Source organism: Cebus imitator, unplaced genomic scaffold (assembly GCF_001604975.1).
Source record: "Cebus imitator isolate Cc_AM_T3 unplaced genomic scaffold, Cebus_imitator-1.0 Scaffold386, whole genome shotgun sequence".
NCBI lineage: Eukaryota > Metazoa > Chordata > Mammalia > Primates > Cebidae > Cebus > Cebus imitator.
The window spans coordinates 1,530,013-1,546,530 of record NW_016107701.1 but is presented as its reverse complement, the minus strand read 5'-3'; the positions used below and the strand labels follow the sequence as shown (position 1 = coordinate 1,546,530).

Below are 16,518 nucleotides of genomic sequence, written 5' to 3'. Positions count from 1 at the left end.
ATGTGCAAAAATCACATGCATTCCCATGCACCAATAACAGACTTAAAGAGAGCCAAATCAAGAACGAACTGCCATTCACAATTGCCACAAAGAGAATAAAATACCTAGGAATACAACTAACAAGGAACGTAAAGGACCTCTTCAAGGAGAACTATAAGCCACTGCTCAACAAAATAAGAGAGGACACAAACAGATAGAGAAACCTTCCATGTTCATGGTTAGGAAGAACCAATATCGTGAGAATGGCCATACTGCCCAAAGTAATTTACAGGTGGCACTTTTTAGAAATGCTAAGGGAGGCTGGGCCCAGTGTCTCACGCGTGTAATCCCAGCACTTTGGGAGGCCGAGGTGGGTGGACCACTTGAGGTCAGAAGTTTGAGACTAGCCTGGCCAACATGGCAAAACCCTGTCTCTACTAAAAGTACAAAAACTAGCTGAGTGTGTTGGCGGGCACCTGTGATTCCAGCTACACAGGAGGCTGAGGCAGGAGAGTTGCTTGAACCCAGGAGGCAGAGGTTGCAGTGAGCTGAAATTGGCCACTTCACTCCACTCTGGGTGACAGAATGAAACTCTGTTTAAAAAAAAAAGAAAAAAGAAAGAAAAAGAAAAGAAAGGCTAAGGGAGAGGTATCATGCCTTAGGGCCAACGTGGGTGTCAGAGAAAGCTGCCTACGGGGAACTGCTTTAGACTGTGGGCTGCCAGTTGCTTGCTGCCTCATGCTGCATGAGCCAAGATTGGTGGAAGCTGCGTGCCTCAGGAGCCTGCTGAGAGGAGCACACCAGAATCTGAAAATCCATGCTTTCTCCTCCTGTGTTCCTTCTATGTGCTCCACTGACAAAGCTTAACAATGTGCCAGCTGGCGAAAGGAAGATACAGGTTCTTTCTCTTTTATTATGAAGCAGGCAGCGAAGGATGGATTTGAACCCGAGTCAATACATGAATAACTGTACACGATATTTTTAATATTTTTCAGTATTGGAAACATTACTTTTTTTTTTTTGAGACAGGGTCTTTGTCTGTTGCCCAGGCTGGAGTGCAGCGGCGCGATCATGACTCACTGCAGCCTTGATCTCCTAGGCTCAAGCCATTCTCCCACTTAAGCCTTCTGAGTAGCTGGGGCTACAGGCATGTGCCTCAATGCCTGGCTAATTTTTGTAGTTTTTATAGAGGTGGATTGGTACCACGTTGCCCAGGCTATTCTTTTCTAATGCAAGCTCTTAATGCTGTAAATTTCTCTAAGTACTGCTTTAGCTACATCCCACACATTTTAACATGTTAAGTTTGATTTTCATTCAGTTAAAAATGTTTTCTAATTTTCCTTGTGATTTCTTTTCACTCATGTGCTATTTAGAAGTGATTTCCTTAATTAAAAACTACTTGAAGATTTTCCAGTACCTTTCTTTTATTGTTTCTAGTTTATTTCTGTTGTGGTAAGAGAATAGACTCCATATGTCTTTACTCTTAAGGATACTGAGACTTGTTTTGTGATTATGAATATGGTTTATCTTGGCACATGTTTCATGTTTATTTAAGAAAAATGTTGTTGGATGAAGTGTAGTACAAATTTCAATTAGGTCAGGTTGGTTGATGGTGGTGTGCACGTCCTTATATTCTTACTGATTTTTTATCTACTTGTTCTGTGAATTACTGAGAGGGGAGCGTTGAAATCTTCAAGTTATGATTTGGATTAGCTTATTTTTCCTTTCAGTATTCTCAGCACTAGGCAACCTCAGAAAATGCAAGGTCTGATTCCGGAGGTTTCGGGTAGAGTATATATAACAGTCTGCATTTCCAACAAGCTCCTTGGCAATGTTGCTGCTGTTGCTGATTCCCTGATTACATTTTGAGTAGCAACATTCAAATCTACTATTTTTCAATTTCCTTGATAAGAAGAACTGCTTGGTTATTAAAATACAAATTACTGGGCCTCATTGCAGGTATGCCAAATCAGCATTTCCAGGGAAGGGCCCTGGAAAGCTGGATGTCCAATCAATACCTGTCAATTCATATCAGGTAAGTTTTGGGTTGGTGGGAGAATTGAGCATGTAGGGGAATAACTGTAAGCTTAGATTTTAATAAGCACTTATCTTCCATTAGTTGTTTTCTTGATTGCTCAGCTACCAGCTTTCCTTTGACACAGAAGTATTCTCAGTTAATCACACATTTTCTTTGTTTGCTTTTGGATATTCTAAAATTTGTCTATTTTTCTGTGAGGTGTTTGTGTAGGCCCTGAAGTTAGGAAGGTAAGGCCAAACTTAACTTAGATTTAGTCTGCCCATCTGAAATTTGGACTCCAAACAATTCTCCTTTTGCTGTAATAGCATATGTAACTGTGCTGCGGGTCAGAGCAATCCAAATGCCCACATCAACAGTTGTCAAAGTACAGTCCTTAGGGGCTGGTTGGGCTACTGGGGAAACCAGGATGCAGGAGGCCCAATTGACCTTAAAACTGCTTTTGTCTCTGACAAATAATGAGTGTTTCTTTAAGATTTTAATTGAATAAGCTCCTCCATTAAAACCAGATACCAACAAAAATAACAATGGGTAAAACTTTAAAAACCTGTGCCCTAGCTGATCAAAATACAACTTCTGATGGACCTATTTTTCTCTCTCATGTCCACACAAGATTAGAATGTAAAGCAGGCATGAGGAGAGACTCTCGAGATACAGGTTCTTTGGTGATGCTCAGTGGCATTTGATCTATTTTCCAAGCTCCCAACTCCCTTAGTATAAAACATGGAAAACTCTAGAAGATGTGATAACCAAATATCTCATATTCCAGAACCACTGATAATAACTATTATATATGAAAGTGATCATGAATCTTATAATATAACCTATTAAACCCAAAGAAAATGTATCCGCAACTCAACTTACCCTTAGCCAGATTCCAAAAGCGCCCTTGGCCATACCACTGCCTTTTGACAGAAAGAAAGTCAAAGTGAAAAGAGAAATTCAATAGACGTCTTAGTTTTACCTTTGCAAATTTTACAAAAACGTGAACATGTGAACATGTTGCTAGTGCCCTTTCTGGGAATTTTGATGCTCCTGTGCAAGTGAGGGGCCTTAAATTTAAGCTTCATTGGCTAATGAAGCTTAATTTCATTATTTAATTATGGTAAATCTAGCTCTGGCCACTAATTCACCAAAATGACTCTAGGTGCAGGTTGCCAAATCCAGTGGTCACGTCTTGGTCTTCTTTTTACTCCAATTCTATCAGTGTTGAGTTACAACCTTCTTATGGAAATACCTTTTCTCTTTGTTTCCACAGCTTCCTGTTCTCCTGAGTTTTTCCTATTTCATAGGCTTTTCCTTCCCCGTCTACTCTGTGTGCCTCAGGGCTCAGTATTTTGGATTCTTCTGTTTATACTCACTCTCTCATGATCTCATCCAGCCTTATTATTATACATACCGATTATAAAAATAGACCTTTCAAATTTATACCTCTGTCCTGGACATCTACCAAGGCTTGAGACATGTAAGCTATCTGCCCACTCACTACCTTACTTGGATGTCTAATGGGAATATCAAAATAATTGTGTTAAAAATGAAACCCAGTACCAAACCTATCTTCCCATGTTAGCAAATGCTTCCACTCAGTAGGTCAGTCTACAGTGTAGGACTTATCTCTTGATTTCTCTTAGCATCTCATGTCACATCATCAGCAAGTGTATCAATACTACCTTCAGAAAGTAGACTGAGTCTGACCACTTCCCTACCTTTTTCCACAGCCGCTCTAATTCAAGACCATCACTGTTTCTTGCCTGAACTCTTGTAATGGCTCCCACTCTGGTCCCATGTTTCTACCCTTGCCCTGCTATAATTTCTCTTATCCTCTGCTCAGAATCTGTCAATGCTTCTGGTCACAGTCAGAACATAATTCAAAGTCTTATCATGACTTGGAAGGCTCCCATAGTGTGGACCCCAGGCCAGCAGAATCAGTATCACTTGGGAACTTGTTAGAAATGCAAATTCCCAGGCCCCGCCAGGTGAGGCAGAAACTCTGGGGGTAGCCAGCAAAATGAGATTTCACATACAGGGTATGCTAGTGAGACTGAGGCAGGCTAAAATTTGAGAAACACAGGCTAAATTACCTGTACAGCTGGTTATCTGACTTCTTCTCCTACAGTCTCACTCATGGAACTCCTGTTTCACTGGCCTGGCTGTTCCTGTAACAGGACAGATGAACTCCTCAGAGCTTCTGCACTTATGGTGCCTCAGCCTAAACTCTTTCCTTGGCCCTGTGGATGGCTGACTCCTTTGCTTCAGGTAGAGCTTTTGCTCAGTGCCATCTCACTAGTGAGGCTTTCCCTGGCAACCCTTTTCAAAATCATACTGCTTTTCCTCGTTTCCTCGTTTTTCTTCATAGCCCATGTTGCCAGCTGCCATGTTGTATACCTTTATTATCGGTATAAACTCTATGAGGTGAGGGGTTTGGTTTGTCCCCTTCTGTTCCATCCCCTGTGCTTAGAACGCTAGCATATAGCAGGAGCTCAATAAATACTTGTTACATGAATTATTGAACTGATGATATTTAAGCAGGGGAGAAGCCACCTCCTTTTTTTTTTTTAATTTTTTTGACACGGGGTTTTGCTCTTGTTGCCCAGGCTGGAGTGCAACGGCATGATCTCGGCTCACTGCAACCTCTGCCTTCTGGGTTCAAGCAATTCTCCCACCTCACCCTCCTGAGTAGCTGGGATTATAGATATGCGCCACCACACCAGCTAATTTTTTTTGTATTTTTAGTAGAGATGTGGTTTCTTCATGTTGGTCAGGCTGGTCTCAATCTCTTGACCTCAGGTGACCCACCTGACTCAGCCTCCCTAAGTGCTGGGATTACAGGCATGAGGCATTGCGCCTGGCCTGGAGGTGCCACTTCTTACCTCCCTCCCCGTTTTCCCCATTAAGGCTCTCCCAAGTATTTCTAGCTCCTTTATTAAATTGACCTTTGTAGATCTTGGCCCAGTTTAGTTGCACTTTCCCCCCGTATTTGTGGATCTGAGAATAGAATGTGGAAGGGGAGGTGTTCCAGCTGTAGTGTCGGCAGGCTTGTCTTTTTACTTTGCTCTCTGGCTCTGCCCCGGTTGCTGACTTTGGGCAGAGGTTTGATATGAGTACCAGCTCCTACATTTGCAAAACAGGGATCATTATCCTTATACCCAAAATAGAGGTGAGTTGAAGGTTAAATACATGAAAGTCACTTTCATAGTGCCTGACATTGGTAGGGGCTAAAGAAATGTTAGTTTTCTTTGGAATTTAGTGACCTTATGGTTAGATATAGCAGCTCATGGCTATAATCTCAGCACTTTGGGAGACTGAGGTAGGAGGATCTCTTGAGTCCAGGAGTTTGAGACCAGCCTGGGCAACATACGGAGATTTCCATCTCTATTAAAAATAAAATTAGCCGGATAAGGTGGCATTCCTGTGGTCCCAGCTTCTCAGGGGGGTGAGGTGGGAAAATTGCTTGAGCCTGAGGCTGCAGTGAGTGGTGATCCTGCCACCATACTCCAGCCTAGGTGACAGAACTCCCTGTCTCAGAAATTTTTTTTTATTTTTTATTTTTTGTGATCTTGCTTTCTAAACTATGGAGATAACCCCAGAAGTTAATGAGAATGACCTGAATATCTGATTTGCTGGAAGGTGGTTTAGAATGAGGGAGAACCACATCTGCTTAGAAAGCTCATTTCAAAGCAGTACTACAAAGCAATTCTTTTTCTGAAGTATTCAGCATCTGGTGGCTTTGCAAGCTTTTAGCTTTTTATTTTATTTTCTCAGAAAAACATTCTTGCCTTTCTTGAGCTGCTAATTCACCGGTGACCAACCGTTTTTGTTGTTAAAACCCTGCAAGATACAAGATACGCAAATGCAGAGAAGGTGGGCAGTGGCTGCGGGGAAGTTGGAAGCCCACCACTGGGGCAGTTATTCATCTGTGAGAAACTTCTTTGAAATGGTGTATTTGTGGCTAGGTGGCTCATGCCTGTAATCCCAGCACTTGAGAGGCTGAGGTGGGCATTTATTTATTTTCCAAGCTCCTAACTCTCTTACTATAAATCATGGAAAACTCCAGAAGATGTGAAGTCAGGAGTTCCACATCAGGCCAACATGGTGAAACCCCGTCTCTACTGAAAATACAAAAATTAGCCAGGCGTGGTTGTGGATGCCTGTAATCCTGACTGCTGGGGAGGCTGAGGCAGGAGAATCACCTGAACCTGGGAGGCAGAGGTTGCAGTGAGCTGGGCCCATGCCACTGCACTCCACCCTGAGCAACAGAGCAAAACTCCATCTCAAAAAAAAAAAAAAAAAATTAGAGGCTGAAACAACTGGTGGTACAGAAACAACTGGTGGCACCCACCTGTTGTCCCAGCTACTTAAGGGGCTGACATGGAGCATTGCTTTAGCCCAAGAGGCAGAGGTTGCAGTGAGCCGTGATTGTACCATTGCACTGCAGCCTGGGTGACAGCAAGACCCTATCTCAGAAAAGAAAGGCCAGGCGAGGTGGCTCACACCTATAATCCCAGCACTTGGGGAGGCCGAAGCCGGCAGATCACCTGAGGTCAGGAGTTTGAAACCAGCTGACCAACATGGAGACACCCCATCTCTATTAAAAATACAAAATTAGCCAAATGTGGTGGTGCATGCCTGTAATCCCAGCTGCTTGGGAGGCTGAGGCAGGAGAATCACTTGAACCCAGGAGGTTGCAGTGAGCCAAGATCATGCCATTGCATTCCACCCTGGGAAACAAGAGTGAAATGCCATCTCAAAAAAAAAAGAAACGTCGGGTCTCGATGGTGGGTGGATGTGGCAGGTGAAGAAACAATCAGGGATATGGTGTGGGTTTTTTAATTGAGCCCCAAATGGTGGTGCCATTTACTGAGATGACAAAGACAGGAGAAAAACAGGTGTATATGGTAGTGGGGAAGGAGATTAAACCCTCTGTTTTGGAGAAAGGGAGTCTGACATGCCTGTTGGCATCCATGTGGAAATATCAGGAAGACAAATGGAGATATTGTTTGGTGTTCCAGGAAGAAGAGCAGGCTGGAGATGGAATATTGGGAATCATCATGTAGTTGATAATTGAGTCACCCAAGAAAGGAAGGAAAGAGGGCGGAAGGGAGAGAGGGAGGGAGGGAGGGAGAAAGGGAGATAGGGAGATCAGTCAGAGGTCTAATGAGGAAAAGGTGTTAGCAAAGGAGATTAACTCGGAGCAGCCGGTAGACAGGAAGAAACAGGGGAGCGCGAAGCCGTGGAAGTTAAGAGGGGATCAGCTGTATGAAAGGTTCAACAAAATGAGTGCCCCGCTGCCAGTGATGACAGTGCAAGGTGCGGTCCCGCTCTGGAAGATGGACGACAGTAAAATAAATACCGTTTCCCGTTCAGCTCCTCCACGGACAGTCCTTGTAAGCCTCAGGCTGCGGAAAGCGGTGAGTCAAAAAGCTTGGAAAGAAAGGATCCTAAGGTGGAGGGGAGGGGGCCTTTCGAGTATCACATGAGATAATGCCAAAAATGCATTTTGTAGCCTCCTCTGTGCTAACGTCATTGTAGCTGTTATTAATAAGCCAGGGACTGAACCGAGACCTCTCAATGAGAGCCAGCAGATAAGACGTGTGCAAGGATATTCCGAGGAGAAAATTTCAAAAAGAAGAAAACCCGTTCCTCCTGAGATCTCTCCAAACCAGGCTTTGGGTTGGTCGAGGATATCCGAGAGCAGCATTGCACTCAATCCAGACTGACCTCAAGGCGGCAGCAGTGAGCAGAGTGCCGGGCGGATGCCCAGTCCCGCCCGAAGCCAAAGGGGAGGAAGTACAGCCCCAGGAATGAGGGCTCCCTCTGACCCCGCCTCCCTTCGCCGACGGCCAATCAGGATGCAGCTGGCAGGACCAAGGCGCGAGGACGGGGAGGAGCGAAGACCTGAGGATCCTTAATCCACCGCCAGGCGGTGTCTAGTTATATGTTCGATAACTTTCCGTGCTGGGACTTTGTTGCTCAGACAAAAACCGAGTACAACACTATGGAGAAAGATCTCGCAGTTTCATATAAAACTAAATATACAACTACTCTGTGACCCAGAATTTCGCACCTAGGTATTTATTCAAAATAGGGCCGGGCGCGGTGGTTCACGCCTGTAATCCCAGCACTTGGGGAGGCTGAGGCAGATGGATCACTTGCAAGGCGTTCAAGACCAGCCTGGGCAACATGGCGAAACTTCATCTCTACTAAAAATACGAAAAATTAGCCAGGCATGGTGGTGCGTGCCTGTAGTCCCAGCTACTTGGGAGGCTGAGGCACGGGAATTGGGTGAACCTGGGAGGTGGAGGTTGCAGCCTGGGTGACAGAGGGAAGACTCTCTCAAAACAACAAATTGGGCCTCACTGGTGGCTTGCACCAGTAATCCCAGCACTTTGAGAGGCCAAGGCGGGCGAATCAACTGTGGTCAGGAGTTCGAGACCAGCCTGAGCAACACGGACAAACCCTGTCTCTACTGAAAATACAAAATTAACCGGGTGTAGTTGCGCATGCCTATAATCCCTGGACAAGAAGAGCGAAACTCCATCTCAAAAAAAAAAAAAAAAAGTGAGAACTAGGTGTGAGAGGAATTAGGAATTGGATGGAATTTCTTTTCTTTTCTTTTCTTTTTTCTTTTTTGATATGGAGTCTCGTTCTGTCGCCCAGGCCGGAGTGCAGTGGTGCGTTCTCTGCTCACTGCAACCTCCGCCTCCCGGGTTCAAGCAATTATCCTGTCTCAGCCTCCCAAGTAGCTGGGACTACAGGCTTAAGCCACCATGCCCGGCTACTTTTTTGTATTTTTAGTAGAGACGGGGTTTCACCTTGTTGGTCAGGCTGGTCTTGAACTCCTGACCTCAGGTGATCCACCTGTCTCTGCCTCCCACAGTGATGGGATTATAGGAGTGAGCCACCGCGCCCGGCCTGGATGAAGTTTCTATGTGGAATGATGAAAACATTCAAAACTACGTTGTGGGGGAAAGGGGGAAAAAAAATAATAATAAATCGTGGTGATGGTTATATATTTGAAATGTACTTAATGCCATGAGTTATACATTTAAAAATAGTTAAAATGATAAATTTTATGTCGTGTCTTTTTCCACAATATTTTTAAATAAAAGTTTGAAAGTAAGAAAAAGAATTGAAAAAAAAAAAAGGGGGGGGGGCCAGGCGTGGTGGCTCACCCCTGTAATCCAAGCACTTTGGAGACCAAGGCGGGCAGATCACCTGAGGTCGGGAGGTCAAGACCAGCCTGACCAACATGGTGAAACCCCATCTTTAAAATAAATAAATAAATAAATCTTTGAAAGCCAAAACAAAAAAGCATATTGGGCGAAAATCCACTGGGACATTCTGGTGCCTTCTCTTGAAGCAGTCTGGGGTATTGCACACAGAGACAGGTTAGGGGATTGGCTTCCCCTGCTGTTAAGTGTGCTAGGACCATTCTAAGCAGAGGGCAGTAGGAAGAGAAAACACAGGCTTTGGAAACAGACCTGGGTTCATAATTCCAGCTCTTTCATTTTCTCCCTATGTGACTGTATGTTTCTTATTGCTATGGCTGCTATAACAAATTATCATACATTTAGTGGCTTAAAACAACACAAATTTATATTTTTATTTATTTTGAGACGGAATTTCACTCTTGCTGCCCAGGGTGGAGTACAGTTTGCACGATCTCAGCCCACCATAACCTCCACCTCCCGGGTTCAAGCGATTCTCCTGCCTCAGCCGTCCGAGTAGCTGGGATTACAGGAATGCGCCACCATGCCCGGCATTTTGTATTTTTAGTAGAGACGGGGTTCTCCATGTTGGTCAGGCTGGTCTCGAACTCCCGACCTCAGGTGATTCGCCCGTCTCGGCCTCCCAAAGTGCTGGGGTTACAGGCATGAGCCACCACGGCCGGCAACAACACAAATTTATTATCTTGTCATTCTGAAGTCAAGAGTCTGAAATGCGTCCTACTGGGCTAAAATCAACAGCTGTGTTCCTTCTAGAGACTTCAGGAGATAATCTATTTCCTTGCCCTTTCCAGCTTCTAGAGGCCTCCTGCCTTCCTTGGCTTAGCCTGTGGCCCCTGCTTCCATCCTCAAAGCCAGCAGTAGCATCTACACATCTCTCGCTCTCTCACCTCTGCTTCGTTTGTCATATATCTTCTCTGAGTTTTCTGTTTCCTTCTTTCCCTTGTGATTACATTGGGCCCACCACGGCCTCCTCCTACCACGCCCAGCCCTCCACTGGATTTGGTTCGCTCGGCCACCACCATAAACCTCCTTCCACCGGCAGGCAATTGGTACAGCCCAAGCTCCAGAGTAGAAACGCAAAGAACGACACGCCCTTTGTTACTCCCCTACCTCTGATTGGCTGGATAATTTAAAGATCCAGTCGGTGATTGGGTGATTTCCTGCCTCTAGTATTTGAAAAATTTCTAGTTTCGGAGCTTCGCCATCCGCCAGCTGGGATCGGCTTGTTCATCTGAGTGTCGACACGAGTGAGTGGCTGCCGGAGCCCGGAGGTGGGGAGCAAAGAGCCTGATTCTTCCAGGGGTTTCCCACCGGGAGGGTGCAGACGAGTGAGTCAGCCGGAGGGAGCATGGATTCTAGAGTCCCAGGGTCCCCAGCGATTTCCCTAGCCGAATATTTTCCACCTCGTCCCCACCTTGGTGGTGGGAAGCGCCAGGGCATGGGATCACAGTGACTTTGACTGCTAGCCGCTGTGGCTTATGATGGGCAAGTGAGTTTCCCTCTCCTAGCCCGTTTCCGCATCTGTACACCGCGAATAGTGAGATCTGCCTGCTGCATGTAAGCCAGTGAATGTACCCGCAAAGCAGAAGGCGCTTATTACCTGGCAGCCCTCTTTGCATCTCCCCACGGACGATTCTTCTGCTTCCAGGGGAGAGGACTCTGAGGATTCCTGTGCTGGCCCTGGGTCTCTAGGAAGGAGGATTCTTTCAGCGCAGGGAACCCCTTCTAATGAGGCCCTTGCAGGACACCTGAGGCACCCAAATCCTGGGTGCCCGTCAGCTCCAGAATTGTAGTGTAGCAGGATGTGTGTGTGTACACACACACACACACACACACACACATATATATATATAATATATGCATATGTATGTAAATGTATGTTTGTTTGTTTGTTTTTAATTAGAGGGTCTCGCTACGTTGCTATGTTTGTTGCCCAGGATGGTCTCGAGCTCCTGGGTTCAAGCGATCTTCCTTCCTCAGCCTCCCAAAGTGTTGGAATTACAGGCGCCCGCCACCACAACCGGCTAATTTTTGTATTTTTAGTAGAGACGAGGTTTCACCATGTTGGCCAGGCTGATCTCGGAACTCCTAACCTCAGGTGATCGGCCCGCCTCAGCCTCCCAAAGTGCTGGGATTACAGGCGTGAGCCACGACGTCCGGCCCAGGGTACATTCTAAGAGTGGATTTTCGGTTAGCCCTAAAGTCCTTTCTCCGTCTCTGTGACCTCCTTGTGTTACCTGTGACAGTTCTCGTGATCCTGTGTGGCCTTGACGCTGTTCCCCGTCACGTCCTCTATAACACCCACTACGTCCCCTGAATCCTCATGACCCCTGGGCTCCGTTCCCTTCACAGACCTGCAGAGGCGGTGGCGATGCTTTCGGGCACGGAGGCGGCGGCAGGGGACTACGAGGACTCGGAGCTGCGTTGCCGTGTGGCTGTGGAGGAGCTGAGCCCGAGTGGGCAGCCGCGAAGGCGCCAGGCCCTGCGCACCGCGGAGCTGAGCCTGGGTCGCAACGAGCGCCGCGAGTTGATGCTGCGACTGCAGGCGCCGGGGCCCGTGGGGCGGCCGCGCTGCTTCCCTCTGCGCGCCGCGCGCCTCTTCACGCGTTTCGCCGCGGCAGGGCGCAGCACCCTGCGGCTCCCCACTCAAGGCACCCCGGGGGCCGGCGCGGTGCAGCTGCTGCTCTCGGACTGTCCCCCGGACCGCCTGCGCCGTTTCCTGCGCACATTGCGCCTCAAGCTGGCTGCGGCCCCGGGTCCCGGGCCCGCCTCTGCCCGCGCACAGCTGCTGGGCCCGCGGCCCCATGACTTCGTCACCATCAGCCCTGTGCAGCCTGAGGAGCGGCGGCTCGGGGCGGCCACCCAGGTTCCGGACATCACACTGGTGAAGCGGCCTGTGGAGCCCCAGGCTGGGGCCGAGCCTAGCACAGTGAGGACCGGAAAGGGAACACCCTTAGGAGTGGATGTGCCATTGAGACCTAGAGGCCCAAGTTTGGGGGGAAGCCGGTGTGGGTATTTGAGGGCGCAGCTGGTTGTCTTAGATACCCATGGGACGTCTGAGTATGACAGGGGTGTGGAAACGGTGCCTGTGGTCGTTACAGTGTAATACCTGAGACGGACTAACACAAAACAGGAAATAGGACCTGGCTACATTAAAAGAGAAAGCAGAGGCCGGGCGCGGTGGCTCATGCCTGTAATCCCAGCACTTTGGGAGGCCAAGGCAGGCAGATCACCTGAGGTCAGGAGTTCGAGACCAGCACGTGGCCAACATGGTGAAACTAAAAATACGAAAATTAACCGGGCATGGAGGCAGGCACCTGTAATCCCAGCTACTCAGGAGGCTGAGGCAGGAGAATCGCTTGAACCTGGGAGGCAAAGGTTGCAGTGAACTGAGATTGTGCCACTGCACTCCAGGCTGGGCGACAGAGCAAGACTCTTCCTAAAAAGAGAGAGAGAAAGCAGAGGAGACCTGAAAGGAGACTCCAGAAGAATGCTAGGAGAGGGTCGTAGGCCAAGAGGAGAGGAGTTTTTGGAGAGAATAAAGTGGTCATTCATGTCCTGGGCAGCCAGATGAGGGGAACAAAGACTGGCAGGTTTGACAGTTTTTGTGGGCTGGGGTAGGTGAATCATACACCACTAGGATAAGACACTCACTAAGCTGACAAGAGGACAGAGATAGGACAAGAAGCGGCCCTGGCTAGGCAGGGTTTTGCTTGGGTGTTTTGAGGTGAGAAACAGGTTTATTATAGGAAGAGAAACTGAGGTGACTGGAAGGAAACTTAGATGACAGGATGAGAAGGGTTAGGGAACCGAGGGGAAGGAACTGAGGAAGGGTCTGGACCACACGGGGTGGTCTGCCCAGGACTGGACAGTGGAGGTCTTCAGGGCACAAAGAGAGACCTGGACCCTAGTAGTTGCTGACAGGCTCTCCAGGCAAACCCAAGAGCTCCAAGAAATGAAGGCAGCAGAGGACAAAGGGCTACCAGGCCCAGCATTGCACATGGGCCAAGAAGGGTGGGGGCAATGCCTAGCTGGTGGGAAGATGCTCTGAGATACCTCTGTTCCCCCCAGGAAGCCCCAAGGTGGCCCCAGCCTGTGAAGAGGCTGAGCTTACCGTCCACCAAGCCACAGCTTTCTGAGGAACAGGCTGCTGTGCTGAGGGCCGTCCTGAAAGGCCAGAGCATTTTCTTCACTGGGAGTGCAGGTAGTAGGGGCAGAGAGGGGGTAGGGGGAAAGTGGTGGGGTGGGATGGAGGAACAGGGAGCCCTATCTAACTTTGACCCCATCCAGGAACAGGGAAGTCATATCTGCTGAAGCGAATACTGGGCTTACTGCCCCCCACAGGCACTGTGGCCACTGCCAGCACTGGGGTAGCAGCCTGCCACATCGGGGGTACCACCCTTCATGCCTTTGCCGGTAAGTGGGAACCCCTGGGGCTTGAGCTAAGAGCAAGTCCAGCTTCTGGGAAGTGAGAGAGGGGAGGTCTACGTTAAGAGGGTTTTGGGGGCCGGGCACAGTGACTCACGCCTATAATCCCAGAACTTTTAGGAGGCCAAGGTGGGAGGATTGCTTGAGCCCAGGAGTTTGAGACCAGCCTGGGCAACATAGTGAGACCGCATCTCTACAAAGAATTTTAAAATTAGCTGAGCATGATGGTGTGTGCCTATAGTCTCAGCTACTATGGAGGTTGAGGTGGGAGGATTGCTTGAGGCCTTGAGGCCAAGGTTATAGTGAGCCAAGATCATGCCACTGCACTTCAGCCTGGGTGACAGAGATAGACCTTGTTTTGAAAAAAAAAAAAAAAAGGAAAGAGGGTTTGGATATTAGCCCAGGCTGAATAGTGTCACTCACAGGCATCGGCTCAGGCCAGGCTCCTCTCGCCCAGTGTGTGGCCCTGGCCCAAAGGCCGGGTGTGCGGCAGGGCTGGCTGAACTGCCAGAGGTTGGTCATTGACGAGATCTCAATGGTGGAGGCAGACCTGTTTGACAAACTGGAGGCCGTGGCCAGGTCAGTATGTTCAATGGGCACCAGGTAATTACTGGGACCTGGTGGTCTTCTGTGTGCCCCTAAAGCACCCCACACTCCTCTCCAGAGCTGTCCGGCAGCAGAACAAGCCATTTGGAGGGATCCAGCTCATCATCTGTGGGGACTTTCTGCAGCTGCCACCTGTGACGAAGGGCTCCCAGCCCCCAAGGTTCTGCTTCCAGGTACCACTCACCTCCTAGCCCTGCTCTCCATGGACGGGGTCTGCTCTGCTCCTTGACCCACCCCACCCTGCCCCCCCAGGCCAAGAGCTGGAAGAGGTGTGTGCCAGTGACCCTGGAGCTGACCAAGGTGTGGAGGCAGGCAGACCAGACCTTCATCTCTCTACTGCAGGCCGTGAGGCTGGGCAGGTGAGCTCTGCTGGATGGGGAAGGGGCCATGGGATGAGGATCCAGGCATGGGCCAGAGTGGAACACAGGGAGGCATCCAGGGAAGGGGGAGAATGCTTGCCCTCAGGAGCAGGCACTCCATGCAGGAAAAGGAGCCTTGGGCAGGGCACGGGGCAATTCAGGATAGACCGTAGTCAAGAGCTTCATGGCCCCATAGGAGGTGGTCGCTCTGTGAGTGCTGGGACCCAGCCTCCCTCAGGGTTGGGTCCCTGTCACCTAGTACAAGTGCTGGCACAAAGTAGGTGTCAGGGAAGGAAGGAGGACAGACACAGGAGGAATTCAGAGATGTTAACAGCCCATTTCACAGATGCGAAAACTAGGGCTCAAAGAGGTGAAGTGACTCACCTGAAGTCATGGCCAGTAAGTGGTTGGAATTTGTACCCAGGGCTGACTCCAAAACTCAAGTTCCTTCTGCTCTTAGAGCTTGTGGAACCCCATAGTGGAGGAGGGGAGGTTGCAGATATGATCTCTCTCCAGCTAGAGCAAAAGGTTGAAATGTAAAGGCAGACAGGAAGGGGAAGAGCCCACACTGGCATGCATGGAGGGCAAGAGCAAGGCTGAGTGGCAGAACAGGCAGAGATGGCTCCAAGCTGTTCCATCCTCCCGCTTGAGTTGGTGCTGCACCCAGGCTTCCCGGTGGAGGAAGGCTTGATACTGGGGAAATTAGAAACAAGCTAGATTTTTCACCCGAGGTAGCAGGCAAGTGGCTAGAAGATTGTACCCTGGCAGCCACTCTGGTCCTGCAGATCTCTAGTCTGTGCTCACTCATCATAGCCAACGTCCCCAGGAGCATTATGGGGCGGGAGGGTGGCCAGCTCTGACCTGGGGGCAGCACGGGGAAGCGTGCTCACCCATGATCAAAGCTCAGTATCCTGCCCGTGCTTATTCCCCATGTTTGGGGTCCAAGTATGGAAGGCACAGGTTGGCCAGCTTCGGGGGCAGCAGCTCTTCCCTGGTACCCTCTTCCATTCCCAAGGCCTGACCCATGGCCTGCTGCTTGAGCCATCCTGCCCATGTTCCCCACTTTCCCTGCCGTATAGGTGGGCTCTGCCCTGACAGCCCAGCCCCCACAGGTGCTCAGATGAGGTGACCCACCAGCTCCGGGCCACAGCTGCCCACAAGGTGGGGCGAGATGGGATTGTGGCCACGAGGCTCTGCACCCACCAGGATGATGTGGCCCTCACCAACCAGAGGCGGCTGCAGGAGTTGCCAGGTGAGCAGGGAACCTGGGCTGGGCAAGGCCAGCTAGGAGGGGTATTATAAGCAGATGTGGCCCCCTGGGACCTAGGCCCCCAACCTCCATGGCCATAAAGGCTCTTATATTTGCAAATGCAATTGTGACTTTGAGAGGTGTGATGCACTAAATTCCACAACCCCCCAGGCCTGTGCAGCCTCTACTCCATACCCCCGTGCTCTGGTCTGATAGTGTTTTTCTGGACACTGAGCCACAAGTCAGCGATTTGTGATCTGTTGCTCTTTTTCTCCAGGTAAGGTACACAGATTTGAGGCTGTGGACAGCAACCCTGAGCTAGCCAGTACCCTGGATGCCCAGTGTCCCGTTAACCAGCTCCTTCAGCTAAAGCTGGGAGCCCAGGTGAGTGGGAAGCAGAGCCTAACACCTGGGAGCTTGGGCTGTCCTGCATGGGCCTTCCTGATCCTTACCCCTCTGCCCAGACAACTCTGCAGCCAATGAGCCCAGCTTTGACCACATTGAAAACCTCCCGGGCCGGGCGCGGTGGCTCAAGCCTGTAATCCCAGCACTTTGGGAGGCTGAGGCGGGTGGATCACGAGGTCAAGAGATCGAGACCATCCTGGTCAACATGGTGAAACCCCGTCTCTACTA

At 49.3% G+C, this 16,518-nt stretch overlaps 1 protein-coding gene and 1 long non-coding RNA gene across 3 annotated transcripts in view; both read left to right on the top strand.

Moving 5' to 3' along the window:
- Nucleotides 1–7,124: 7,124 nt before the first annotated feature.
- LOC119468154 lies at nucleotides 7,125–8,055 on the top strand. The gene is made up of 2 exons (XR_005196795.1): nucleotides 7,125–7,422; nucleotides 7,562–8,055. It is a non-coding gene; the product is annotated as an uncharacterized LOC119468154 (long non-coding RNA).
- Nucleotides 8,056–10,367: 2,312 nt separating this feature from the next.
- The window catches only part of PIF1 (PIF1 5'-to-3' DNA helicase), a 9,668-nt gene continuing 3,517 nt past the window's right edge, over nucleotides 10,368–16,518 (top strand). The window contains exons 1-9 of one of the 2 annotated variants that reach the window (XM_017508124.2): nucleotides 10,368–10,514; nucleotides 11,596–12,172; nucleotides 13,315–13,447; nucleotides 13,534–13,659; nucleotides 14,097–14,250; nucleotides 14,336–14,450; nucleotides 14,530–14,636; nucleotides 15,749–15,888; nucleotides 16,163–16,269. In XM_017508124.2, coding sequence (XP_017363613.1) covers nucleotides 11,615–12,172; nucleotides 13,315–13,447; nucleotides 13,534–13,659; nucleotides 14,097–14,250; nucleotides 14,336–14,450; nucleotides 14,530–14,636; nucleotides 15,749–15,888; nucleotides 16,163–16,269 — 1,440 coding nt within the window. In that variant the 5' untranslated portion in view covers nucleotides 10,368–10,514; nucleotides 11,596–11,614. Of the gene's footprint in view, nucleotides 10,515–11,424; nucleotides 12,173–13,314; nucleotides 13,448–13,533; nucleotides 13,660–14,096; nucleotides 14,251–14,335; nucleotides 14,451–14,529; nucleotides 14,637–15,748; nucleotides 15,889–16,162; nucleotides 16,270–16,518 lie in introns of those variants that run through there. The other variant, XM_017508123.2, reaches the window with a different exon arrangement.